Source organism: Copidosoma floridanum, unplaced genomic scaffold (assembly GCF_036245765.1).
Source record: "Copidosoma floridanum isolate Cflo_tuat_1 unplaced genomic scaffold, Cflo_Japanese_pri ptg000020l, whole genome shotgun sequence".
NCBI classification, from domain to species: Eukaryota; Metazoa; Arthropoda; class Insecta; order Hymenoptera; family Encyrtidae; genus Copidosoma; species Copidosoma floridanum.
Window position 1 is genome coordinate 6,914,924 of NW_028321897.1, and position 27,692 is coordinate 6,942,615.

A 27,692-nucleotide genomic window follows, 5' to 3' on the forward strand; every position below is an offset into this window, starting at 1 on the left:
TTTAAAAGAGCATCAACGTATGGGCGTACACGCGTACTCGCGTCAACACTTTCGACATCGCAACCAAACCAGCGTAAAAATTTGATATTAAAACTACGACGACGATGACGATGATAGTCCGGCCACGCAGTAAATTCGCAAGCACGCGATTAAACGCGACGCACTGTACGATGCACACACACATAGAGAGAGAGAGAGAGAGAGGACTGGACACGAGGTAATATAAGGACTGTGGGGGTGGGTACGAGAAAATCAAGAGCGAGTGATGCCACCATGGATGAGTTATGTCATCCTGGGGCTTAGGATTTCGGCCCCGTGTAACGTGGCTGTATCGCCACGCAGTGTATCACGTTGGGGTGACGTCAAAGCAGGCATGAAAGGAGTATATGGGGTGACGCTGGCATCAATCGTCGTGAGCCCGCGAGGATGCGCGGGTCCTGTTTATGATTCCGGAGGTCGTAAATTAAGCGAGGATCAACCATTCGGGATCCATCTTTCCGTGAAACAGAAAATGGCGAAAAAATCCGATGGCACTTTGTACCTCAGTTTAGTTTTTCTTCAAGAGGCGGATAAAGGAAAATTATTGATGCCAGCGGCGCTTCTCCATTGACCTGGATGGATTTTTTTTTTTTTTTCCACAGGTAGGAAGGCAAAGGTGGAGGAATAATATCAGAGCGTAGGTAAAGTATTGAAATCTGCTTCCAGTGGGTGATGTAGAGCGCGAGAGCAGCATGTCGTTGTCGCGACACTTATGGGATGATAAATATGCCAAGTCACAATACGACGAAAAAGGACCAAAAAATAAAATACAAAATAGGGTTACAATGAATGGATATTATATATACTCGAAACAAAATTAAACAAACAATATACATGAGTGCCAACGAAATGACGTATATATATAAATAAACGCACACGTACAATACAGAGAGAAAAAAAAAGTATTGAGCGCACACACAGGCATACGATTTTTTACTCGTGAAACTTATGAATATACTTTGTAGGGCACTGTACCATCATGACTTCGGACACGGAACTGATGCTAAGGACGTACATGGTGACCCCGACCTCGACCGGTGGACCTGAAATCATCAAAAACAAAACCAAAGCTCCTTGGGTGCTGTTGTCTTGGATCAGAGCGGTGATCATCTCCTTTTATGCGCGTGGTATATAATATACATGTGATCATTTCTGCAACGCCACTCTCGTTTCGTGATTTTTTTTTCTCTCTCTCTTTCTCGCCGTTGAGCCAAGACGTGAGCTCTGGACTCCGCTATACTTATTACGTAATGTGAAAAGACCATGTGCGTGACTGCGCAAGTGCGTTCACTCTCGCGCGTGCGTCCACTTTGAGCGAAATTCACAAGAATAGGTATACATGTAATGGTGTCTCTAAATATTGTATTCCCTGCCAAAGTATCATAAAGTACAAGGAAACAGTTTCAAGGGGTATGGGTGCTCTCTCGACTCGTTTCTTCGGCCACGAGCCTCGTGCACGTGAACCCTTGGGCCAGGCACGCACGAGCGAGCGAACGCGAATTGCCTACCCACGGTATAGGTATACATAGACATCGCATTGTATCAGTTTTTTTTTTTTTCCTTTCATTGCAGTAGTAAACAGCAACGCGATAGAGCCAAATCGACTGAGAAGTGCCTTTCTTCGTTGGGTGTAAGTATATTGTTTTTACCGTACCTATGTGCATTGTGCAATGTTCATGTGAGTGAAAAAATCGTGTTTTACATTTGAAAAGTACATTTACGTGTTACGCAGAGATGTAACAAGAGTGAGTAGGTGTTAAGAGGGAGGGGTAAAAAGTATGGGGGTCTCTCGCACCCTGCACGGAACCAAATCAACGGGACTCTCGTCTTGGCCAAGCTTCGAAGAGAAGATTAGCAAGAACGAAAATAAAGTACATCCCACGCTCTCGGGGCCAGATTGTGTCCAGATTTCCGTTGCTGGGCATTTTCTATCATTTCGTTTTCTTGTTGGTTGATTTTTCCAGCACACGCACGTATACCAAAGTATACGAATTTGGAATTTTGCACGCCCATCTCTTTGACGGACGCTTCCAGCGAAAACGTGAATTTTTTAGTCTACACTCGTGAGTATTTTTAAAGCTCGGGATGAGCACGTATAGGTTCAAATGATGGAGGGGGATGAAAAAACAAAACAAAAAAAACACCAAATTGTCGAACGAGGTTGTTTGTGAAAAGTGAAGAAAAGGGAACCTTTTCGAAAAGCCCACGTATTTATGTTCGTTATACGCAGCTTTGCAGTGTATATACACACACACCGCGTATACCTTTGATGTTTGCCCTAATTCGTGAATCCTTTCCACCGATAAACGACTCATTCTCAGTAGCTACGAAATAAAAGAGGATTTTGGATACTCTCCGCAAGTTATAAATCAGGATTCAACAGCATTGATTACATCTCATCTCGTTGAGTTTAGCGTGTGCCCGTCAATTTATTCAGATGTGAACATAGTGACAAGCGAAATCTACTCTGAAACATCAGAGTATCAAAGCTGTTATCAGTTCCCCTGCGCGCGGTGCGTGAAATGGAATGGAATGAAAAAAAAAAAAAAAAAAAAAAAAAGTTATCAGTGATGGCAAGCTTCGACAGCTATATCGGTGTAATACATCTAATGGGTACATATTCACCTGTAAATATCTCAAACAAATATCTCGTGTACGGGTAAAACATATAAATATTCGATGCAACAGGGCACAGGTACGTGTGATGGACTAATAAGTGTATTCAAACGAAAACAGTATGGGGCGCACGACTGTATAAGAGACGAGAGCAGCCAGTGCGCGCACCTTGCGTTCACCAAACGAACGTATCGGTGTCTATAAATACACGGAAAAGGGAAATAAACTCGGTGATTTTCCCGAGTAAAGTGGTGTACTCTATCCCTTTCTTTCCCCCCTAGATGCACCGACTGCCGTGCGCTAGAAACGTCGGACGCGATGACGAGGCTGGAATGATCACCAACACCTTCACGGTCGTCGTGTACGCGAAATCGACGATAGTCTTGCGTGTGTCGTTGTATGCGAGCGCGTCCTCGAGCGGAGTGGGTGATTGAAACGTCGCAGTCCACGGGAAAAGCGAAACGATTAGGAGCAAAAAAATGTGTCTATGGGATTTTTCTTTCGAGCCGTCACTCTCCAACAGGTGCATCTGAATCAAACTCACGGTGTTTGGGGTATTTATTGCTCATGTCGAAGGACCGGGTTGCAATGACGAGCTAACAGAAAATATCACGAGAGATTTTTTCGCAAATTGCTTGTCATCGATTAGCTGGTAAGACACCCCACTCCGCGAGAGAAATGAGCTCCGGGTTTCGCGCTCTTGTGCCCATGATACACGTCGCGGGAGAAAACAAAAGTTAAGCTCGTGAAAACGCGTGACGGCTCCAACAAGTTTCGTCCTGACTTCGCGAGTAACAAGCCTCCCTTGAGCGATATTAAAATTAATGCGCGCGAATGGTACGTATACGCGATACAAAAATTTTCTTCACTGCTACTCGGGTTGGGGCGCGTTACCTTGACACGCGTGTCGTAATGATAAGGATAGCGCGCGCGGAAAAAAACCGAGAACCTTTTTTTTAATTTGTCGTACAATATGTCATTACTGGGTACTTTTTCACCCGAGTAGTGAAATATTAATGTGCCATTTGTAACATTGTCGCTGGTAATTCGCAACAAAATTGATATCCGACAAATGCACTGTTACACCAACCGGGAGTACATGATAATGAGAACAGAGTGTACGGCCATTTGTTGAAAAATTTATGACGTTTCTCGTATGTACGGAATACGTTTTGTTTTTTTTCCATTGCAAACCGAAAAACGAAATGTGACGGTAACACACGAGCACCTTTCGCGGGATGCTAATAATATGTCACCCCCTCGCGCGACTACCCTCAATAAATTAATACAGTGCTCTGGCAGGGCATTTCGAAAACGCAGTAATTTTTCACTTGGAAGACACCAACTCTCGTCACAAACCACACATACAATCGATAAAAAAATCCACGCGAAGAGTGCATTATCGAACTTATTACGTACAATCAAATTAGGCTTGTGCTAATAACACGGCGAAATAATTAAAGCCAGCGCCATCATTGACGCTTCAATTATTTCGTCGTGCCATGCGCTACGGTACCATACAGCTACCCTGGGAAAACTCGAAAACACGGCACACACTAGTGCGCAGATACCAACTATATATACATACGATATATACACTGGTTATGGCAAAAAAAACATTAATAAACGTGTTGTCGTTGTATTTATACGATCACTAAGCAACACAAAATTGATGTCGGGATGGCTAACAGCTATGGTCAAGTTGGAATATCAACGAGAGGAGAGTGTGTGCGTCGTGTGTGAAGGTTTGTGCTTGGGTTGGTTTATTTTTTTCCTTTACGACCCTTGTATTTACACACGCAATGGCTTTTGTCAGGATTGTGTGTATGGTGCACGCTGAAAACGGCGTTTGCACTGGTGACACGTGGGCAAGGGTATGATTTATGAAGGGTACCGGAAGGATGGGAATGTAAAATTAAACAAGTGAGAGCCAAGAGTCGGATGGGATCGTCAAGGGGTCATGTGGAAAATAGAATTCGTAAGGACGTGCAGGATAACTTTTTTTTTCAAGTTTGATGACACGCGTCATGGGTGGGAGATGTCGCTTTTAGTTTTTGAGGTAATACAAGTCTGAAACACCACCCTTAACTATCATTAATAAATAATTTTATGGTATATTCAACGTTAATGCCTGCACCGTGGATGACGAACAAAACAGTCGGAGTAGTTAAAAGTTGAATGCTTTGGCAACCAAAGTGCACGTTATAATAGGTGCATATACCCCTGACAACGCGAAGGTGTGTACGAGAGAATCATAGTTGTCGCGTGTTTGTGTATACAAGAGCGATTTGCTGTGTCGTTAGTTTCATATTGATGTACATACCGCGTATTGGTTATTATCACGCGGCTCTGCCGGCTTTTGTTCCTTACTAATTACGCTTGACGTTAGTTCCCATTGGTAAAGGTACGGGCAAACTGTACGCGCGTATGAACGTACATATCACTGATTTGTAGCGAAATCAAATTGCTCAAGCCGCATGAAAGCCAAACAGAGTCATTCAATCGCGGGTTATGGAACGTTACCGAATATGGATTTTTTTTTTTTTTTTTTTTTTCGTTGTGAAATAATGTAATACATGCGTGAAAAAAATACAACTAGTCATGAAGCGGTTGGGTGAGCTAAATCCTTACATTGTTGTTTGTCATTACAATTACTGTTGCAACGTGTATTTTAATACCATACCATTAGAAATTTATTTCCTTGCGACGGTACATTCGAGGAAATTGTTAGTGTAATTATTTCAAGAGTATTTGTGGTCGTTTGGGTTGGGTAGCGCCGTATAATTTTGCGGGAAAACGTGAAAATTTAATATCGAATGAAAAATTGCCGGGAATACGGGAACCACGAATTTAATAAACGTAATTTGAAAAGGCGCGATGATTAACAGAGTTTTTCGCAAAACGAGCGAATTTTGAGACCGTATGAAAAAGTAATTCGGCATAATTAACGGAGCAGTCTATTCGTTTATTCAGCAGGTACTGAAAATGGAAAAAAAGGACCCCTTGTGTTTGCACTCGTGAATTTTTACTTGATTAAATTTCGAAAAATTACATCCGTTGGAAGGGGCAAAGGGGCATTCTCTGCCAACTGAATCTGACACGTGTAACGTCACTGTCAGCTGACGCACACCAGAGTTTTTCCATCAAACGAGTGGTATAACTACACGGTCCGATTCCAATTCCGTGTGGCTCGTTGTTGGTGTCTTCCGTGCGACCACACGCCGTCGTCTCCACGGGGGGGACGAATTTTCTCTTCCGACAGTTTCAAGGATTTTCTGCTGGCCAGTAATTAACGGGAAACGGTCTTTTCTCTCGGGTCGTTTCTTCATTGTGTACACCATTCCATTACTTCTACTCTGACTTTTCTTTTTTTTTTTTCTTTTTTTTTTCTTTTTTTTTTTACACGTTTGATCGACTGTCTTTTTTTCGTTTTAGCTCGTCAGGTCTCCGCTTTTTTCTTCATTTTTTTGTGTAACGCAAGGCCTGATTGATTGCTCGGGAAAAATCAAGGAAACGGAGCGAGCTCTCTTTCTCCCTGGTCTGCTTTCTCGGGCGTGTGTTTTAAAGGGAGGATTTAATTCGGCGATTTATTGCCAGCCACCGGAAGCCCGAGCTGCTGCTGGTATTGTGAAAAATTGCTTCGTAACGAGATGTGAAACCGCCGCTTGGGCGGGGGTAATAACTTTATTATTATGACTGCGCGCGTACTTGTGTGCGTGTGCTGAATTTTTCGTTTCCATTGGTTTTTCATGGATTCATTTCAACTTTTTTTTCCAAAGTCAATTTTGGCTGGTACGTGTGCAGTGATGAAATATTTGATTTTGCTACAAACAGTACGTTTTTCATCAACATTTTAGCATAGAATACTTCTCGAAAATTTTGCGGCCTTTTTTTTTGGAAAATTTTCATTTTACTGTTACAAATTTAATAAAGTGCTTGACGGAATTTTTTGTAGAGAATAGCGACTGTTTTTTTTTCTGAATCCCAGCATAAATGGCGAATTGTGTTATTAGAAGAACTTCATTTTGATAAGTATTAAAAAAAAATACAAAATTTATGGTTTATAATTTGTTTGTTCGATGATAAGGATTTTATGTAATTGACAAAATTTAATATCTAAGTTATCAACGTCATCTTTTGAGCTCAAAGTGCTGTACCTACTACAACATTAAAGAAATTCGTGCGGGTGTTGATACAGAGGAGAAAAAGGAACAAAAGATAGAAAAAAAAAAAAAAAAATTTTTCTCTAATTAAAAGGTAAGAAGAAAGAGTCGTTTTGTGGTTTGAAGTGTTTGGGTGTATCTTGTGGGGATTGATTGCTACAAGACTTTCTGACGGTCTTTTTCATAAAGGTATACCCAGCATTATCTGCTCATCGCACCACACGATACGTATCATGTGTAGGTAAGGAAAGTCGACCATCAGCTATATGAGAATAAGATGTACAATACTTCTCTATTACCTTAGTTGTTTGAAAATTTTTGGAACCATAAATTTACATAACTAAAAATATCGAAATAATTATAGGGGCTTTGTGTATTTTCTTTTTTTTTTTTTTTGTTTATAACCACAAAGGAATCAATTAAAATATTTGCTATTCCATTCAACTATGCAATATAATAACAACTATATTGTAGAAAAAAATTGACATCCTTAGGGGATTTCAATTATTTTCAGCACTAACTAAGTTGCGTAAACAAACTATAACTATTTGGGTAACAAACAAATGACTCTCTTCACATGGAAAAAGTGCACTGTTTGTAAAATAGGGAAACATCATAAACACTGTCAATTAAATTGTTACTAAATTTTTTTTTACATCAATAATCGGGACAATCGAAAAAATATATATATTATGATAGTATCAATAGTTATAGTAATAATAGTAATAATAATAATGTTGATTTGAGAGGAATAACTGCGTAAGACCTAAATAATAGTACCATTTTGACTTCTGATAGCGAGCTGATACTCAAGACGTACATGGTGACGCCCACCTCGACGGGAGGACCTGAAATTTGAGGTTTTAAGTTCACTGAGTCAACCATTCCGGTCGATTTTTACTTTTCTATTTTTCTTTTATTTTTTTATTTATTTACTTTTTTTTCAAGTATAAATTGTTTACTCTTTTTTTTATTCGTGTACGACAGTGTGATTCATGTGATGAAGCTGGCGATAGGTTCGTCATTCAATGGGTGTGCGAGTCATGTGGTCAAAAGAAATAATTCGGTGTTGTCTCGATGCGTCTTTACGCCGCAAAGCCATGCCAACTAATTCGAAAGACAACAATCTTTCCCGCACTCGCAAGTACTCACTCAAGCTGGATAAACGCCAACCCTCCAACATTTTTTCCGTGGATAAACATTTTCCTACCTCCTCTCTTTCCTTCCAAATTTCTTTTTCCTCGAAATACAGCGTAGTTTCCCCGTAGAAACGCACAAACGGTTGGAAATTCCGGGCAGCAAAAGTATCCGACGTGTACGCCGGAAAGAGGATGGGTCGAGAAACCGCATTTAGAGCGGCTTATAGAGCCATACCCGTAGGCTACGAACACCTTTGACTTTCCCATTGTCCGAGGAGGCGAGAGGATCGCAATTTTCGGTGACGCTTCTCTGCACCGTTTCCAACTACTCAGTCGTGGGCAACGTTTGTTTAAACAATCATCTTGATAACCGTTTGTTTTCGGCGAAGGAGAGCATCAACCGAGAGTTGTTGGTGCTAGGGGGTGGAAAAAATGTGGCCCAGTGTAGTAGAGCAATGGAGGGTCCAGCTGTGTATGGATGCGTATTAAAACGGGGATGGTGGGAGGGGGAAGAGCTCGAGGCTGCTGCTACAACAAACTTGAGCCATAAACAACGAGATTCCTCGACCTCCCTCCAGCGACACTCCCTCCCCCCCTTCTGCATACACGTATCTCCTCTTACGATCTATCGCTATTTCTTGTTTCTCGAAAAGCCTCCGTATCCCCTACGTATACACACCCGGGGCGCGAGGGACTGATCGTATATCGTGGTGAGCCATTTCCTCGCTGTGCGGCCGTGTACATTTTCCGGGAAAAAGATCTGCAGCGCGCGTGTACGTACGTATCGCAGGGCGCGAGTTTATTAATCTTTATGTGTACGTGGTAGCAGCGACGCTCGGAAAGATTCGCGCGCTGTTCTTTTTTACGAGGAGGAGGAGGTGGCTCGTAAAACAACGTGAGACGGGCTTTTGCGCTCTCATTTTTTATCTCGGGCGATGATGACGGGTGACGCGTTGCTAGCTCTTGGTTTTTTTTTTTTTTTTTTTTTTTTTTTTTTTGAGCGATGCGTGATTTGATAGGGATTTATGGGCAGATGACCCTTTGCGATGCGCCGTTAGTTAAGCAGGTGGAATATTTTTGTTTTGTTCAGTCGAGTGTTGAATTGATTTTGTTTTATTTTTTGCATACAACCTTCAGAAGCACCAATGCCTTGAAGTAACCAATTTTTTTCTTGTACTGTGGTCTCATTGAATGCATCGATGTACGAGAACAAGTTCGAGATTGACCATCGCACGTGTACTAAAGTTTGACTAAAATTTAACAAATATTTCTCCGATATATGCTCACGTGCAGATTGGATGACAGTAAATCTCAAACTCGATCCAGTATGGAAGCGCATAATTAGACCCTCGTTGTGGTAAATCGCGGACTGTGTCAATGAATTTAAGTGGTGTAGATCGCGATTTTGTCAGGCATCTGTGATTCAATCCTGTTATAAGTAGTTTTTCATCATTAAAAGTTTACTTTTTCAACTTTCTCATGGATGCGACGCTTAGTGAGAGTTAAAAGTATTGAACAGTATGAACTGTAGGAATAAATTAAAATTTATTTTATTAACGTTACGTCCATCAAGGGGAATTTTTTTTTTCTAAGTACGATTTTCTTATTTTGTTTTTTTTATAGAACCAGGCGAAAGTAGTGTAAAACAAATTTTACTCATATCAAGTAGAGTAGGTCGTGATTTGGTCAGACATTACTGATTCCGTCGCTTAGTAAGGGTATAAAGTGTTTTATTAACCATTGAATGGTATTTTAAATTAAGAAAACTCGAAATTTAATGAACTAAACGTTACGCGTCCATCGAAAGAATTGATTTTTTAAATATCATTCGTACAGTACCGTGTGAAAGTAGCACGAACCAAGTTTCTCTCATATCAAGTAGATTAGGTAGTGAATTGGTCAGACATCACCGATTCCATAGTGTATTACTGAATTTTTAGTTGTAACATTTTGAATTTTTTAACTTTTACAGGGATGTAACGCTTAGTGAGGATAAAAGATGTTTTTATTAACAATTCGATAATATCATAATTGGGAAAAATTTGAAATTTAATGAACTGAATGTTAAGTACTTGTCCATCGAAAGAATTGATTTTCTTAAATATCTTTCGTACAGTACCGTGCGAAATGAGCATGAACCTAGTTTCACTCATATCAAGTAGAGTAAGTCGCGATTTGGTCAGACGTCACTGGTTTCATTGAGTAATACTGAGTTGTTGATTATATTATTTTCATTTTATAATTATCCTTGAGATGCTACGCTACGTGATGATCAAAACTATTTCATTAAGATTCGTAGTATCAAAAAAAAGTTAAAATTAAAATTTGGCAGATTAAACGTTAGAGCAAAAAAAAATTTCCAACGAACATTGGCGAAAGTTTTTTAAGAAATAAACGCTTATTTATTATTTTTTTTTTGTTAAAATTCTGTTGACCATTTAAATTTTGTACAGCATTTCTCGGTACTGTTTTAAATTTTAAAAGGTTTAAAGCGTTGTTTGATTAAATATTTTTCAAATTAAATTTGTTTGAAAGGATATGTTTAATTAAATATTGGTTGTATTTCAGTTACTGAAAAAAAAAAAAAAAATTGAACAAATATTTTTTCGATTGTTTGAATTTTCACGACTAAACCACCTTATGAAATATTAATGTCACAGCAGCATTAACAAGTTCTCAGCCATCATACATACCCGGCGTGATTCATCGCATACAAGCAGCCCGAATCACAAAAAGGTCATAGCGTAAAATGTCCCACGTAGTCAAACGCCACGTGCCCTCCTCCTCCTCCGTCCAAAGAAACAACACCCAACTTTCACGCTCACACTTACGCACGCGCGCGCGCAAACAATCCCCGAATTTTCCCAGGCAGGCCTGTCCTCTCTCTCTCTCTCTCTCTCTCGCACTCTGCCAAAAATTTTCTTTGTCGGCTAGGAGATCCCCTCCCGGGCTCCACTCCCGGATATCGTGGTAGGCCTGCCTTTCCGAAGGGAACTTTCTCTATCGATCGACCTAAGGGCTGTAACTACACTACTGCTCTACTGCGTGGGCAGATGCTGTATATATACGATGGGAGGTCCTGGCTCCGATCGAGCGGCTTTTACACACTGCACGAGCGAGAACTTGGACCGAATCCATCTATACTTGGTGACTCTCTCTCTCTCTCTTTCTCTCTTGCACTAAGAGGAGCGTCTTGGTAACTAAGATTGTTTTATTCCTTACTCGTATAAATTGTACTCGTTTGACAAACTCAATTTATGCTGTGAGAAATTCAAGGAACGTAGACACTCGAAGACGAGCAAAGACAGAGAGCCACCACGTAAGTGCGCAAAAAGACATACACGCGTCTAGTCTCGACTGCAATACATGCACCCATATATGCAGAGCCGCGTGCTTCGAATGCCAGCGTTATTACTATCCGGGATTTCCGTGCTACGCGGCCTCGTATGCGATCTCATATCCGGATACGCAAAGATTTACACACTACGATATGCGTGGTCCAAAGTGCCGCACCGGTTATTGCCTCGCATCTAATGGGTCAACGAGTCTTTTTCACGCGCCAAATGAAGCGAAGAAGTTGCGCCCTGAGTGAAGAAGTGCTCCCGTCCATCGGATCACGCACATAAGTCTCTCAAGCTGTACTCGCAGATCCCCACATTTTTCAATATCTTTTCATTAGGAAAGAGTCAAAGCCCCCCTCTTGCCATCAGCATCTACCACACGCGAGCAAACGCCGGCCGGGGGGTGAGAGAGAGAGAGAGGGGGGGGACAGAGACCGGGGATGCCGTTAACGGTAACCCATGGCAACGGGGCGTCCCAGCATCGATCCGGCGCTTTTCGCCCGGCCCCGCCCTGCTTGATACTGCTACCGCCGCGCCAGTAGTGGTGGCTGCGCCGGAGTCACTGTCTCAGCTGGTCCCTGAGCGAGGAAGGGAACGCGGCAGGGGGGGGGGATTTGGGCTTCCGCTCTTTATGTACGCGCGCATGGGAACTCCCGGCTGACTAGAGGCTGACTCTTACTACTGACGCGTATGCCGTACTTTATCGGGTCCGGGCGAGGGCAAGGGGGGGGGGGATCGGAGCTGTAACTGGATTTATTTTTCGGGTGAATGGCTGCTTCGTGCGTTTGAGCGGTGTACCCCGAGTACTTTTAAAAAATTAGGACGCTAAAGTGTCGGAGCGGCCGCACTTAAAAACCCATAGGGCGAGTCATTAATCCCGACGCAGCAGCCAGCTTGGAAATCCGAGTCACGATTCCAGCGAAGACCCATAAATTTTCCTTCTACTGCGCGTCGTATCTTGCACGCACAGGCAGACAGAGTGGTGCCTAATGCGCGCTCTGCAGGCAACAAAAGCCAACCACCCGATTTCAATGACAATCGGAGGGAGGCCCGCGGAAGTTCCTCGTGGAGCCTCTGATTAATAGTGTTGCTCGTCAACGTGCTCATTGGCATGGCTTTGCGACAATGCAGCTTTTGACGTTGCTGTGCGAGTATGCATGTATACGTGAGTGTGTTGTATCCTGTCGCGAGTTTGAAAGTACAGCCAAAGCCGTACACTGTCGATGATGACGATTATGATGATGATGATGATGTGCGTGTGGATTATCGCTTTGCTCTCCCTCTTTCGTGCCTGTTTTTCGCGTAGGGTTTGTTTTTTAGGTTTCCCAATGGAAATGTCGAGCAAAAATGCAGCGTAGAATTTTCGTTCAGGCAGCTTTACAACGTACACAAAACGACGAAAGAGGTGAAAGCGCAGCTTTTAACTTGTACTTTTAAAATGCACTACTCTATTTATCGTATGTTTCGTCGAAATCTCAGTTGAAATGAAAAATTGGAGGGGAGAAGAAAAACCAAAAAAAAACGATAGCATAAATATCTACGTGAGTATAATAAATAAAAATAATATAGTTATGAGAATCGTAATCTGGTTACCTGCATATTGAAAGGCTAAGAGTGAGAAAGACACGCATTTTTTGGTCTAAAAACATTCAGCATTAACACTGTTTTTCTTTTTCCTCGCTTCTCTATTTGTTTTCAGATCAATATACATTTTGTGTTTCTTTTTCCTTTTCGTGCGTTATTCGTACAATTATTCACAGAGGCGAAGTGATGAAGCTACACATATCAAGTGGATGAGCTTTGAAATCAACTGTGTTGTTTACACGTGTTTGAAAGAAAAAAAAATATATATATGTATGTATATCTTTCCATTTTATCGAGTTTGGCGGGGCCTGGCGCCAATACTTGGAACCGTAAATATCACCGTTTCAAGGAGCGATCGACGCTCTCCGCAATTTTGACAACACAAAATTTAGGCAGACTAGCTCAGTCCCCTTCCGAAAATCATTCCACTGCCCCGCGTGTGCACGCGTCCATTAACATACATATGCCCCATGCAAATGCGACCTCATATACATATACCTTATGTATATTCATACAGGTAGCAAAGTGCGTTCGCAATTATCATCCGGACGCATAATTCCCGTAATGCAAACGAACAGACCGTGCAGCGCGAAAAAGGCGAGAAATATAACGCGCCCACCATCGAGTTGATGATGATGATGATTGTGTGCTCTTGATGGTTCGGCGCGAGCGAGTACTCTAGTTACGATTCTTCGCGGACAGTGGAAGCTCGTTTTTAATGGAATAATTAAGCTCACTTTTCCGGCGCGACGAGCCGCCGAGGAGTGAAATTTCAACTGCACTTGATACCCTTTCACGGGCGATTTGATTCAATTGATGAAGGCAACCGAGTATTTTTTTTTTCGAATCCGCACATCTGCAGGTGAATGGATTTTCGGACGCTACCAAACCAATTGGCAGCCCAAGGGCCGTCTCGTTTTGTCCAATTAATAAAAGGCCAGATTGTCGTCCTGTTTGCTCAGGGCAATAACGCCGTGCGTGCTTCTATTTCGTTCACAACACCCCACCAACGTCGCATTTTTTGTTGTTGTTGTTCGTGCTCGTGTTGTGTATGTACATACAAATGCATATGTATATTTGTATTCAAGAAAAAAAAAAAAAAAAAATTAAAATGGCGTTTGTTGATTATTACTTTAAGTGTGTTTGTTTGTGCGGTAAATACATAGGCTCTCGCGAAAACGTGAGTGAAAGAAAAAACACATAGTACCGGGATGACACGAGCGCGTGATCGACAGAGAGTTATTTTTTTTTCTATTTTTTTTTTTTTCATGGCTCTAGGATCAAGGACGAGCTTCATGGTACTCACCTCCGTAGTTCGGCCTTACTCTTTTATCATAGCTAACCGAAAAGGAGTCCAGGATCGCCGAGATGTTCACGTCGCCGAACATACTGCCACCCTTGTCCCTGAAACAGAGAGAAGAAACATTTTTGATAAAAAGTCACTGACGAACACAACCAAAAATACTTATTTCTTAAACAACCACCTCCCCGTGATAACACACAAGTGGCACGTGCGCATTTTCCCTCGCTTCTGATGCGCTTCGGCCCCGCGCGGCTCCACTTTCCGTAACTCAGGCGCAGAGATGCGCGTATCGTAAATAACCGCTAAGTTAATTAAGTCGCTGTACGCAGCGTTAAAAAGCAGGAGCAAGCGAGGGAAGGAAGCAGCGTCGAAAGCTTCGGCGTAACTTGGGAGCAAAATAAGGACGTGGACGAAGTAGGGAACGAGGGTGCTGGTTTTGCGTAAAACTCCCGGGGAGGGTTTAATAGCTTTAGTTGATCGGCGAAGCGGAAGTGCGGGCGATAATTGCTCGCAAAAGTGCACTACTCGTTTGCAACCGAATCCCACTCCTGATCGTTGGAAAATACGGCGATTCGATGATTTGATGAATATACACGCCTGTATGGCTGCCGCTCGTTTGTAAATTGCTCGATACGAGTACGGGGGAGAAAATCAGCGAGTGCGCGGTGATATTTCAAGTTTCCGTCGGGACGGGCAAAAAGTGTATTAGTCGATTAATGCGTCGCGCAACTCGATCGCGCCGCTCCGGCGGGTTTTTAAAAGCCGCGCTATCTGGGTTGAGGGATGGAGGAGCTTCTTGGGGAGTTGAGAGGGGGTGGGGGAGCATCCTCAGCCGAGCTCTTTGGCGAGTGATTAATTTAGAGTTTTATGGCAGAGGAAGGGGAGTTTTTAGAGCTTGCGCTCGAAGCTCTTGGAAGTCACGGGCTTGGATTATGCACGCGTATACGTTAGTTGATTTACTTTTCACTCTTCGAACCGACGTCGACATCGACGGTTTAGCTTTTTATCGCAGCGTTTTCCTATCCGTTTTAGGAGACTCTTCACCTGTACAGCACGTATACGTGCCATTGGGCTATTTATGATCTACTACGTGTTTAGCACTCGTGGAATAGTAGTCGGTGAATTGATTTCACAAATCATCCGGAGTTCTCTAAGGGGTGTATGGAAAATGGCGAAAGAGACTAATACAACACTTGCAGTTATTACACCATCGGTTGGTGAATGAGTACAACTTGGCTCAAGGGGGGTCCAAAATTCTCTTCCTCCTACCGAACGATACAAATTTACTGAGTCCCCAAAACCGCGTATAGTCGAATGGCACGGTATTGTCAGAGCGAAGTTGCCAGTCACGAGCACGAGCTGAAAAGCTCTTGAGCACACACGCGGACCACGTAATATTATATACCAGATCGCGCGCAGAGCTTTGACTCGCACGGTAGCTCTATATTATGCAAATCTTGGACGAGTGTGTTTGCCAAGGTTCCAGTCTCCTTCGTCAAATTTGCTGTGTTATGCAGCCACGGGAGAGATAAGCGCGTAGCGAACCAAAAACGTGAGCCCACGCCCGAGCTTCGGATGAGGCCTTTTTCCTCCGTATCCTGATATAATTCGGTTGATATACTCGGGGGCTGGTCTAAGCTCCCTTTTTTGGTGCACCTACTCGGGGGATGATATTTTCACGCGTGTTTAGGATGGATGTGGAGTAACAGGCCCCCGTATCCGGCTAAAGTGGAGGCGCAAACTCGCGCGCGTCGTTTGAAACTTCAACCAGAGTCGTAAAACTAGAGCCACTCCCGTGAGCTTATTTACAGCGTAGAAAGGAACCCCGCCACACCACTGTGTGTATACACGTGCACGTGTATTCTAATTCCACCGCGCATTACGCAATGATTAGAAAAGTTTTTACAGCCCAGTATCTAGCAGCACCGGGTGAGCGTGGCTGGAAATTTTCTCACCGACAGATCACCACGGGCCTTTCCACCCAAGTTTACAGCCGAAAATGAGGAAGGCGGATCCTCCCAGTGTCCTGGGTGTAGAAGGGAGCTGGGAACTTTTGATGATGATGATGACGCCCAGACTTTCGGGGAAGTTTCGCGTTTTTACGACTGCGACGGCAGGGAAAAAATGGTACTTTTTTTTTTTTTTTTCTTCTTTTCCTCCTTTTCCGGTTGAGCGAGGTTTTTAACTAGCCGGAGAAGGGGCGTTTGACAATAATTAAATGCGACGGCTGACTGCGCGATTCCCGCGAGCTAGCTGTGATATTCACAGTTGGTGAGAGTCGAACGGAATCAAGCGCGTGCACGCGTTCATTCGAGAGGAGGAGGAGGAAGCTCCGAATGGTAAATACACACGGGAGAGTCAGTGGGTAAATAACGAGTCTGTAGGCAATATTAAAAACTCGCGATATCTGTGTATTACGGGTGATCGAGCTTCTTCCGTCGCTTGGAAGCGCTCTGGCGACCGGCCGATCGGAAAATCGGTCAATTAGCTCCTTCAGCTTGGTACTTTTTGCTGCTTTTGTTCACTTGTACCAATGCACGATGTTAGATAAGAGCTCGCTTTTTTTAAAATTTTTTTTTTACTTTTGTATACAAAAAGCCAACACCAGCCCGGGCGAGCCACGAGGCTCAATAATTGGCCCGAGTGTAGATCTCATTTGCAAGGTCTCGGTGTGTATATATATTCACGCGTTCCGTGCGAATAAATCGATACATGGAAAATCTCGTGGCTCCTGCTTTCCATTATCTTCATCGCGCATTTTTCCCGAGCATCGTCGTCGACTACAGTAGTGTCTCTCTGGCTGTTGTGGTTGTAGCCCGCGCTCCGGAGACAATATCCGGCCCCTGTCTCTCTTCCTCCCCCCCCGGCGTCATTGAGCCCCTTCATTCGGGCGAGGAAAAGTTTTCTCCTTGAGCTTTCTTTTTCCCCTCCGGTGTGTCTTTTCTGAAAGCTCCCGGCAGTTCTTTCATATTTATGGGCGCGTGATGGATGTGTGGACGGCGAGCCCCGGTTTTGTGCACATGTACGGGTACACTGAGCCGATCGAGGTTGTTCCGATTTGCACCCTACTTTTATTTTTATATATTTTTTTTAATGCTTATTGTAACAATTAAAAATAGAAATTCAATTTGATCTAATGGTCGAGAACAAAGAGGCAAGTTGTTTTGTAACTATAGGGCACCACGTCATCTAAAATAATAAAAACTAAAATATATATTGTCAGTTTAGAAAGCCAAATGAAATTTGAGAGGGATCGACCGAGCTTGCACTACCTTTTTCTGGTTGGTACACAGGTAAAGTAAAAGCTCGGCAGAAAAGGAACAGGTAGCCGGTGACAAGTCGTCGGTGGCGATAATTGGATCAGAGGAAAGGGGCCGAGTTTCTCTTTGGAGAAATCGAGAAAGGGCTGCACCAACACCGGCGCTTGGTCACCGGTGGCTTATTAATCTCCCGGGAGTGATGCGGCCTTTTCGTTTTCGCTCCAACTACACCGCTCGGTCACGAGCTATTTTCTCTCCCAGGAGGAGTGACCGACTCTCCTCTGCGACTTGGGAGATGATACTTTTGGCATTGATGCATCTACATAACTACTTTTATGCCTTTTGATGCCTCGCTTTTCCTTGTGCTTATGCAGGGATTAAAGTCTATGAATTTCTAGGTTTTTTTCGTTTTAAAGCTTTGCTTTGATTGCTGTGAGCCTTTGTACCAGCTTAATCTCTACCATAAATTTGTTAGGATGCGAGACTGGCACTCTACCACATGAACTAAAAATACATTATTGCATAAATAATGTATCTTATAAAAAAAATGTACACCTCCCAAACACAAAAAAAAAAAACGGAAAGTAGGTATAAGTCACGAACATGCTCTACTTCCTCCTTTTTCTCTATCAGCCTCAGTGCTGCGCATTTTGGGAGAATATTGATTTTCCCAGGGTTGATTTAATTAAATATCTCATGTCAAATAAAGGCGACCAAGTTCGCGGTCGTTCTCAAGGATATGACGACGTCGTGGAGCTAAGAAAGGAGGAGGAAGAGCCGCACAAGAGCAGCGAAAGGAGAAAGGGAGAGCGAGCGAGCGCTTGGAATTTCCATTTTCCGAATTTTCCGAGTGGTCACTTGACCTCTGTAGCTCACCAGCGACGACGGCTCCTACCCGGTCCATAAAACTTCTTCTCTGTTCGTATCTCTTGCTCGAACTCGGAAAAGTCTTAATTTTTTTTCTATCTCCGATATCTTGTTTTAAAAAAATTTTCCAACCCTTATCGGTATTTTTGCAAGGCAAACATCAAAAGTTGGACGTTTAATAAATAAATACCCTCACTATTGCTTGCTCAGCTCGGACTTTGGTAGAAACTGTGGACGAGCAAGAGAAACGTGTCCACGCGGTAATACCTCCAGAAGGAGGAATGTACTACTTTCACTGTGGCCGTCCGCAGGGATCGACCGCACAAAGAGAGAGGGAAGGGAGAAGTCTTGAGTTCAAACCGCTGCGGATGTCCGCTCGGCTGTTGGACGAGTCCGGAGCGCAATCGAAAGAATGTCCGCCACCACTGCAAATGAAATTGTCTGCGCTCGTTCGGGTGTCTCTTCTGGGATTTCTTCTTCTTATTTTTTTTGAAGAAAATACCGAGAGACAATCGGAAAAAAGGAGTGACGAGTATAAGCAAAGATGTTCACAGAATGATGTTTGGGGCTGAAATGAATTGAGATTCACGTATGAGAGAACGTTGAGGGTACTACTTACTAGGGCAAGATTAATCAAGCATTTTCAAAATTGCTGGAAAGGCAGTAGATGATTTAAGGCGCACTTTGTCGTGTACGTAGAGGATAAGCAGAGGATAAGAAGAAGAAAACGGAGGGGGTGCACGGAGGAATATAAAAAATAAAAGGGGGTGGAGGGGTCCCATGATTTACGCTAATTTCTCTCGCTCATCCTTACCCGTGTACCACCGACTTTCCACCTCCTATTTTATAAAAGCCAACGGAGGAAGTCATAAATCGGCGTCCGGAAGACTTCCGGTCAGCCATCGCCGTCGTAACCCAAGGCGCCCTTCTCTCAGGGGTGAGAAAGAAGAGGAAGCAACTAACCCTCCTTTTTTTCGTCCACGCTTTTTTTTTGGAGGGGGGGGAGCTTTTGCGGTGCTTCGTATCGCGCCCTAATAGCTGTCGGTGTTTCTGAAGCCTCGGAGCTTTTTTCGCTTGTTTCGTTTTTCGGCTTTCATTAAGGAGAAAATTACGACGAGCAAAGTTTTTAGTTTTGTGGGAAACATTTCCGGTTTGGAGGTAGCATTTTAATTTAAGTTTTAAATTAAGCCTCATTCAGGAACCACTGGAGGGATGAAAGATGGTTTCGAATAACTGAACCAGGAGAGTTCGTATCAATCTTCGATTTCTTGTACAGAAACTTAAAAATTTATGTCACTCCAATTCTTTCGACAAGCATTACAAGTGTTGCAGAAATACATACGAGATTCAGTATTCTGCACAAGGCCGTGCTCTAAAATTGCAGAAAAGTCAACCGTAAAATATAACTGATGCGCAAGACGTTAAATAGAGAAGCCAGAAAAAGAATTGGAGAGAGCTGAGTCGAAGAGGGTTTGTTTTCCCCCAGAGATTCGCTCGAGAGTTGAAGAAAATGAAGGAAGAGCTAAGAAAAAAAAAAAAAAAAAAAAAAATAGAAATGAAGGTGGCTCGCTCCATTCAAGCTGAATGAGAGGTTCACTTTTATGGATTCCTGCAGCTCCTCTTCTTTTTAACTACTGTTCACTAGACGGTCGAAAGAAACCCGTGACGAAATGATTCGCTTGGTCTACTTTTTTTTCCCCTCCTTCACTTTGTAGTAAAGGCAAATTTTTTATTTATTAGCACCGTAAAAACTACAGTACTTCAGATTGGCGTTGGCTGCTTCTGTTTGACATACTGAAAATTCTGCAATATCATCGGGAAAAATTTAACATTACGAACTAGAAGAGCATGTCTAAATTCGCGGGCGTCTGATTATACTCGCACCTTATCTACTGCTCGTATGCCTACCGATGATTTTGCGCCGAGATAGAGAAAAAAAAAGCTTTCATTGCATTAACCAAAGAAATTACGTCCCAAGCCCGCAAAAAAATTCGTTTAATACCAGCTGTTCTTCGCTTGCGATAAAACAGCCAGCAGTAGTGGATCGGGCAAAAATAAGGGCGGAGGATTTGTAAAAAAAGTTTGAAAAAACTTGAAAATAACATAGAGCACTCGGACGTCAAAAAGAAAAAGAAATAAGCGAACGAACAGAGGCAGCAGCCAAGCGTGGCTGGCGAAAACGAAGGAGAAAAAAAATCGAAGCTCCAGAAAGAGATACATAGTCCAGAGCAGGGCGCGTGTGTGCAGTGCATTCGCGCCTCTTGGCTTTTTATGCTGCGAGCTACATTCGCATCTGCGCAAACTCCGGCGTCAATGACGTAGTAGACAGTAAAGAGCAGTAGTCGCGTATATATAGTTGTGAGTGACGTTGTAGCTTCTCTGTATAGGTCGGGGCTGGGGTGACGTAGGTGCAAGTACGGAGCAGGTGACGAGCGGAATGACGCCCCGCTTTTCCAGGCTTTTCAAGGCACGTGAGAGGCTCGAGAGTATTCTTGGTCTGTTTCGGTGATGACGAAGGCAAACGGGCGATGCAAGGATTTCGAGAATCAACAAAATTATGCCATTCAGATTTGAGAGACGATGAGAGGCATGTGTTTACCGACGATACCCACTTAAAGCTTGTTTAATGGCTTCCAAGAGTGCTCAACTTGCGTATCGATTGGGTTTTAAAAATATTTTTTTTTTTTTCCGATAAAGCTTCATTGAGATTGACGTGCGAGATACTCTTCCACCGTGTGTACATGGTATCTAATTTATGGTTAAATGCTTATTACACGAGCAAGGAGAACGTATCAGTTTTTAGTCAGACATGCGTGATCTTGGCGTGAGATAGCTTAATCATAGTCTTGTGTTTTCTTATTACATCGTAATTCCATTCATCACAGCTAAAGCCGCACTGAATAAATCACTGCCCTGTGATATAATTATTTCGGGATATTGTTATTAAAGCACGAGTCACATTAATTCGATCCGTTAGCATTTTGTTCGCCGTATCAAAAGGAGGTTACATGCATGTTAAAAAAAATTTGTGTTCACACATGTGTATTTATGAATACTTCATTAGTCCACCTCCTTTCCGTTATGCAACCAATCTCTGATAAGGGATCGATGCCATGTACTATGCAGTCCGATTAAAAATATAAAAATAAAAAAAATACTTTTTAAAAAAAGGCATCGATCAAAGTCAAGGGAAATTTCAAGCTTTTTTTCTATTTTTTCGCTGGATCGCGTCCATTCGCTGTCTTGTAATGCTGTCGCGTAGTGCAGCTGCCGTCCCCTATGTTGTCAGACATGCCTGACGAAAAGGACAACAGGGCTGTGCTCGTGCGAGTTTCTGTTTACACGAGCGTGAAACTCGGGGCTTCTCTCAGCGAATTGCGTGTGCAGTTGAGATTGGCATGCACAGTAAAGTTTGGCCGACAAAGGACGAGGGAAGCATTAAAATGTGGGAGTAGAGAAAAAATTTAATTTAAAGTTTTAATTTAAATACTAACTACAAACGTGTTTTTATTTTCTCAATAGTTGTACATGAGAACACTGGTATGGTTGCTCTCTAAATACAGTGTTTTAGCATTTGAATATTAAAAAGTTACTGCCTCCTTTACTTGTAATATTCTACGTTCTTTGAACAATAATATTAATTACAAGTACAATGCCACAAAAAATTTAATAATGATTATAATAATAATGACTGTTGTGAAATAGTTGTCTCATTTTCTAAACTAAACAGGTTATTATTTTGATGAAATTTTATGAAAAAAATTGGAAATCTCACATAAATTCTCATTTCCAATTGAATATTTTTCAAAAGTAACCATACGTTTAGTGATGGAAATATTTCCCTTAAGAGTGAAAAACGCTGGCTTCCAGAGCAAGTTACTTCTCGAGTATTATCCGCGTGTAGAAAGTTTTTAAATATAAGTTGAAAGTATGTGCATTTAAATTTTGGGAAAACTAACAAAATAAATGCGAATTAAAAAAAAACAAATATTTGTTTTACGTGAACATACCATAAAATTATAATCCTGTATGTAATATTTTTATTGTTACTTTTATTTTTTTTATTTCCACGATGCATTGGGTAGAAGATACAAAGCCGTGCTCTACTTTTTACTCTTGCAATTCTCAAAGGGCCAACACAATGCATTCGTAAGAAGCATTTAATGCACCGGAAAATCACGTTTGGCATTCTCCTCTCTCCTTATTGCCAGAGGGATCTTATTTATTTCTCTGGCCTCTTTGACTTTTTTTTTTTTATTTATTTTTTTTTTTATTTCACTCCCAAAAATCAATATTCATTCTGCGCGTTGAAATCAGCCAGGTAGAAAAGAAAGCGAAAGTACTTTGGAGTACGGCAACTCACTATCGGACAATATAATGCGCAATATCAGGGTAACGATGATGAAAAAAAGGGAGCGAGGGAAAAAAAAAAATTTCACTTTTCCAATTTTGCTAAAATCTCGTTGTAGGCACGCTTCACGTGTTTATACACATACATAAGGGAAGAAAGAGGAAATACGCTGCTAGACACGGTGAAATTAAAAATTCGCCAAGTGTCTCGCATAGCTTATATTGCGCCTCTATATCGCACGACTCGGGCTCTTAACCTCCGATATTGCGGCCAATAATGACGGTGTTGGTCTGTGTGTGCTGATGCTCTCTGCTTGTGAAAAAATCTGCAGAATAACTTTATGAGAGGCGAGTCGATACAATTTTGCTACTTTTTTTTTTGTGTAAAAAAGGGTTATATAACGTAGAGAGTGGTATAACTGAAAAAAAACTAACCACCGAACTTGTAACCCAAACTAAAATGTTGCTTGCTAAGGCACAACTGTTACAATAATAAGTAGAGTAGTAAGTTTGATCATATTACGTCATAATTTTATAAACTTTTCGTATTTAAATTCATTCTAATTAGAGGTAACTACATTATAATCGAACTATTTCTTTGTACTTTTTTTTTTAATTTTAGAGCACACTGAATTTTTTTTTCGAAGCAAAAAAAATAAAAAAATTGTATCCTATAAAAATTTACATGCTGATTCTAAGTCATTCATAGATTTAATACAGATATGGTCGTGACAAGATTTGCAAGAAGTAATTCAATAATACATTTCATTGTATCTTTAATTCTCCCTGTTGGGCAAATATAATTTTTCAATTTTCTTTTTTGTATATACCTTCCAACAAATAAAATAAGTTAACAATTTCTCATTGTATAAGGTAACAAAAGTTAGCTTAGCTATTATTATTGCTTGATATGCCGTCATAGTCATTTTGAAATGGTAAGGAATTTGAATGATTTTAAAAAATATTCAACTTAATACAATAACAAATTTATTCACATGATGTCGTTGTTGAGTAACAAAAATTTTAAATTAATAAAAAACACTTTATGAAAATGGATTCACTTTTTCAGGAAAAGTGTTATTACGTAAAGTGAAAATGGAAGTTTTCAAAAAGGAATTGAAAATGTTTTATACATGGAAAAAAAATTTACGTTCTATTTGATACATCACGCAGATTACAAAAAAATTTTTTAAATTTTATTTTTTTTTTTATTGCGTGTACAAAAAATATCTAAAATGAAATTCATGAAATTTCAGAAGTGGATTAATTTTAAATTATAAATTCACTGCACTCTGACGTCATAAGCCTCCCTGAACTTTGGTGTACTCCATCTTCGTTAATCTTTGTTAACGTGATAAAAGATAAAACGATCTACCTGACGGACCTAACATATTTTATTATATACATTAAAGTTATATACCTTGAAGAAAATTATTATTTTGTGAAATAAGTTGATAAGTGTATTTTCACGTTAAAGTTATCACTAATTTTTTAATTTTAAGTAAATCAATCATAAAATTATACTTGATGGATATGATCGAGTGTTAGAGATTCATTAAATAATTCCGTATCCGAAAAGAACGAAATCTCAACAAAACTTCTTGAAAAACTTTAATATACTTTGGAATAAAAAGTTTAAAATTTTCAAAAGAAGGTGGAATTATTAATTTTTCAGATGCACTTCTTGAAATCTTAGATAATTCACTTCTGGGCGTATTTTTCAAAGGACTCTTAAAGTATAAAATTACAAAGTTTCTTGCGAACAATGTCAACTGCATACAACTGCATAATTCTCGAGTTATCAAAGTTTTTAATTTTACGTTTTAACTTTCTGCCCGAGTATCCCTTATTAAAAACTATCCTTCAATAAAAATATTTCGCAACAAAAGCACAACGAGTGTCACTGTTGAAAAAAAATTCGTAATCTTTTTTTCCCATTTGTTCTTTTTATTTAAAACGTTCATACAAGCCACGACACGTATTTCCCCTTTTTCAAACTTATCAAAGACATAAAGAGCCATTGAAACGAAAAAAAAAAAAAAAAAAAAAAAAAAAATAGATAAGAAAAGCTCGTAACGAAGTGTGGGCACAGCCAAGGTCCCAGAGGCAATATCAAAGCGATAAACTCTCAGCGACTCTCTCTCTCTCTCTCTTGTTCGAAAAAAAAAAAAAAAAACTATCGCAAAACGTCGATAGAGAGGGAGCAAACGTTTCCTCCGAAAGTACGAATCTGAATATCGAAACTATGTATACTTGCAAAGGCGAAAGAAAAATTTATCGCCCTCCCGTGCTCCAAGTTCGCTCGATGACAATTCATAATTGTCCAACTTTTCCAATTTCCCAGGGCTCGTGCTCAAGAGAGGGAGATTTGAAATTCCAATCTGCGTGGCGCTTAGCAGCAAGAACAGCCGACCGAAGCGCCATTACTCCTCGTAACGAAAGTGGTGGACTGAGCTTAGCAAAAGAAACGAGTTCGATTTGCCGCAAAGGCTAAATAATCCGTCTGTTTTGCAAGTCGAGCGGATAATCCGAGCGTGGACGTGTTTGCATCCTCACCGTGAAAGGATCAAGGGGATGTAAGCTCGTTCAGGATTTAGCCAACGCAAAGTCGGGCAGGGAAAAAAACAAAGACGGTATTTGTCGAAGATAAGGTGACGGGGTCGAGGAATAAAATGCACTTACCGAACTCGGCGACAAAGTTATTTATAGACGGACGCTAAAACTTGAGATGACTTTTTAAAACAAACGCGTGAAGGGATGAAAAAAAAAAAAAAAAAAAAAAGATCAAAAGAGAGCGAGAGAGTACAAGGACGAAAATGATTCTGGAAAAGGTAAATAGCGTCCAAAAAGCCGAGAAAAAGAGATGGAGCAAGTGAGCATGGAAAAAGATCACAAAGTAAAGTGGACCACCTTCAGTAGCAGAAGGTTGAGGAGATAAAACGGCCAGGCGTAGTGCGGGAAGCGGGGGTGAGCATAGCCTGATTTCCGCGGCAAACGGTTGTATATATACATATATAACATCGGCGTGTGAGGAGGAGAAAACGGGACCACGCGAGAGAGGAAGGGAGATTTTAAGCGAGAGGGAAGACAGAAATAGAAAAATGACCGGGGCCCTGGATTTGGCAGAGAAATGGGGGAAGGGAGGCGAAAAGAAAAGAGTTGTACCAGCGCTTCCTCGCGAGGGAAGCGCTTCCGGTACTTAGGCTCTGGCGGCGTTTCTGCTGCTGCCGGTTTCCGTGGACCAAGAAAGAGGAGCTGGATAAAGTCGAGCGACGACAATTACCTACGACAGTTCTGGCAGAACAGCTCGGCACTTTGGTCGTGCGCGTATCCCACTCCCGACCCCTCGAGTTAATTGCGCGTGAAATCGGTCCGTCAACTTCTGCGCGCGTGGAATTCCGTTGTTATTTTCCGAGAATGGGAAATATGACAGGCAAGCTTTACCAGGGGTAGGGGGATGGGGGTGGGAGAAAAAGAGGCGGAAATAATAATAGTAATAAAGTTGCACGCTCGGGCTTCCGGCGAAGATGGGCTTTCCGGATCGCATGACTGGGGTGACTTTCTTCGCCAACTATTTGCATTGCTAAAGAGCTGCATTTTGCTTCTTTCGAGAGTTTGTCGAGGAGGCAGGAGCTCGTTTTGTTTATCATCGTTCTTATTATTATTTTTTTTTTCTGACGAGTTTATTAATTGCAAAACTCGAGGCTCGTTAGCGCTGGAAACAGCTTGGGATGACGTTTGCAGAAAAGGAGTTGAAGTGTTAATTTTGTTTGATAATGGCACTAGTGATTATTGTCGTCACTTTGATTAGTAACCCAAATGATGGCACTAGGCTTTCTAGGTACTGCGGCACAATTAAAAAAGTAAAAAGCTGGTCATACAGTCACGCGTAAAAAAATATAAATGTCTGACCAAATTCGCCTATTACTACTTGAAGTAATGAACGCGGTGCACGGGAACGATTTAAAACAGAAGGCCCATAAAAACGGAGCAACGGGACGAAGTAAAACCAACAGCGAACCGATCGAAAAGTCCTCATGCAGTTGCAAACAGAAAGAGCCAACCAAGCCGAGATCACCCGACGATTGCGAGCACGTAGAGCCGCCCGGCACGCACCGGCTCTCACTCACTCAACTGATCACCGTCCGAAGATATCGGAAAATCCACAGCGTGCACGGCGGGAATGGGGGGGGGGGGAAAGAAAGCAGAAGAAGAGAGAAACAACATTCAACTTTGAAAAAAAAAAAAAAAGTTGTAGCGCTCAAAGAGAATGCAAGTACGTACGGTAGAGAGAAAGTTCATTTATTGCACGGCTGAAATATTAAGGGGACGCGAAGCGATGGAGCCTGCGATGGAAAATATTGTTGGGTAAATACAGCCGCGTGGGTGGTAGCGCAGCGGTGGTGGATCGTTCGTTTATTATTCAATGAACTTTGTGGCGTTGGCTAAGTGCTCTCTCTCTCTCTCTCCCTTTGGAGCTGCAGGTGAAAATGTGCGCGCTCTAAAACCAATCCACACGACTCGCTTATCCGATCCTACAGAGGCACTCGGAAGCTTCATTTCGTAACTTGTAAAGCCGACGAAGCTCTTCCGCCTCTGCTGCTGTTTCGCGTTGGAGGGCGCTTTTATTCTATTTTTCATGGAAACTCGAACGTACGAAACAGAGGAGTTAAGCAAGAATGGAAAAAAGGAGCAAAAAAAAAAAAAAAAAAAAAATAGCTCAAAAGAAACTCCTCAGAAAAGCTAACAGTTAGCTCGCTGCGTGTTACCAATGTTGCTGGACATTTTTATTTTTTCAACGCCGTTGTCGTGCATGTATATATATGTAGGTAAGTTGCACGTCACCCAAGAAACTTGGCCGCATTCACATGCAGTCTCGCGTGCACGGTTTACCTGCCTTTTCCATCTGCATACCAACCCTTGTTCTTCCCCCCTCGTGCAGTTATTTTCGCGTATTATACACGTACGTATACGTTCGCATAAAGCACAATACGCTGCACGTTTCCTTAAGTTTGTTCGCGGAACGCTCA

General features: G+C 41.7%; 1 protein-coding gene across 6 annotated transcripts in view; it reads right to left on the bottom strand.

Annotated features, from left to right (window-relative positions):
* The window catches only part of Rdl (Resistant to dieldrin), a 133,444-nt gene that overhangs the window by 66,263 nt on the left and 39,489 nt on the right, over positions 1-27,692 (bottom strand). For 5 of the 6 annotated variants that reach the window (XM_089594082.1, XM_089594081.1, XM_089594079.1 and 2 more), the window contains exons 2-3: positions 14,189-14,286; positions 7,599-7,666 (exon numbers count right to left, since the gene is read on the bottom strand). In XM_089594082.1, the coding sequence (XP_089450208.1) occupies positions 7,599-7,666; positions 14,189-14,286 (166 nt within the window). The remainder of the gene's footprint in view (positions 1-7,598; positions 7,667-14,188; positions 14,287-27,692) is intronic. The other variant, XM_089594078.1, reaches the window with a different exon arrangement.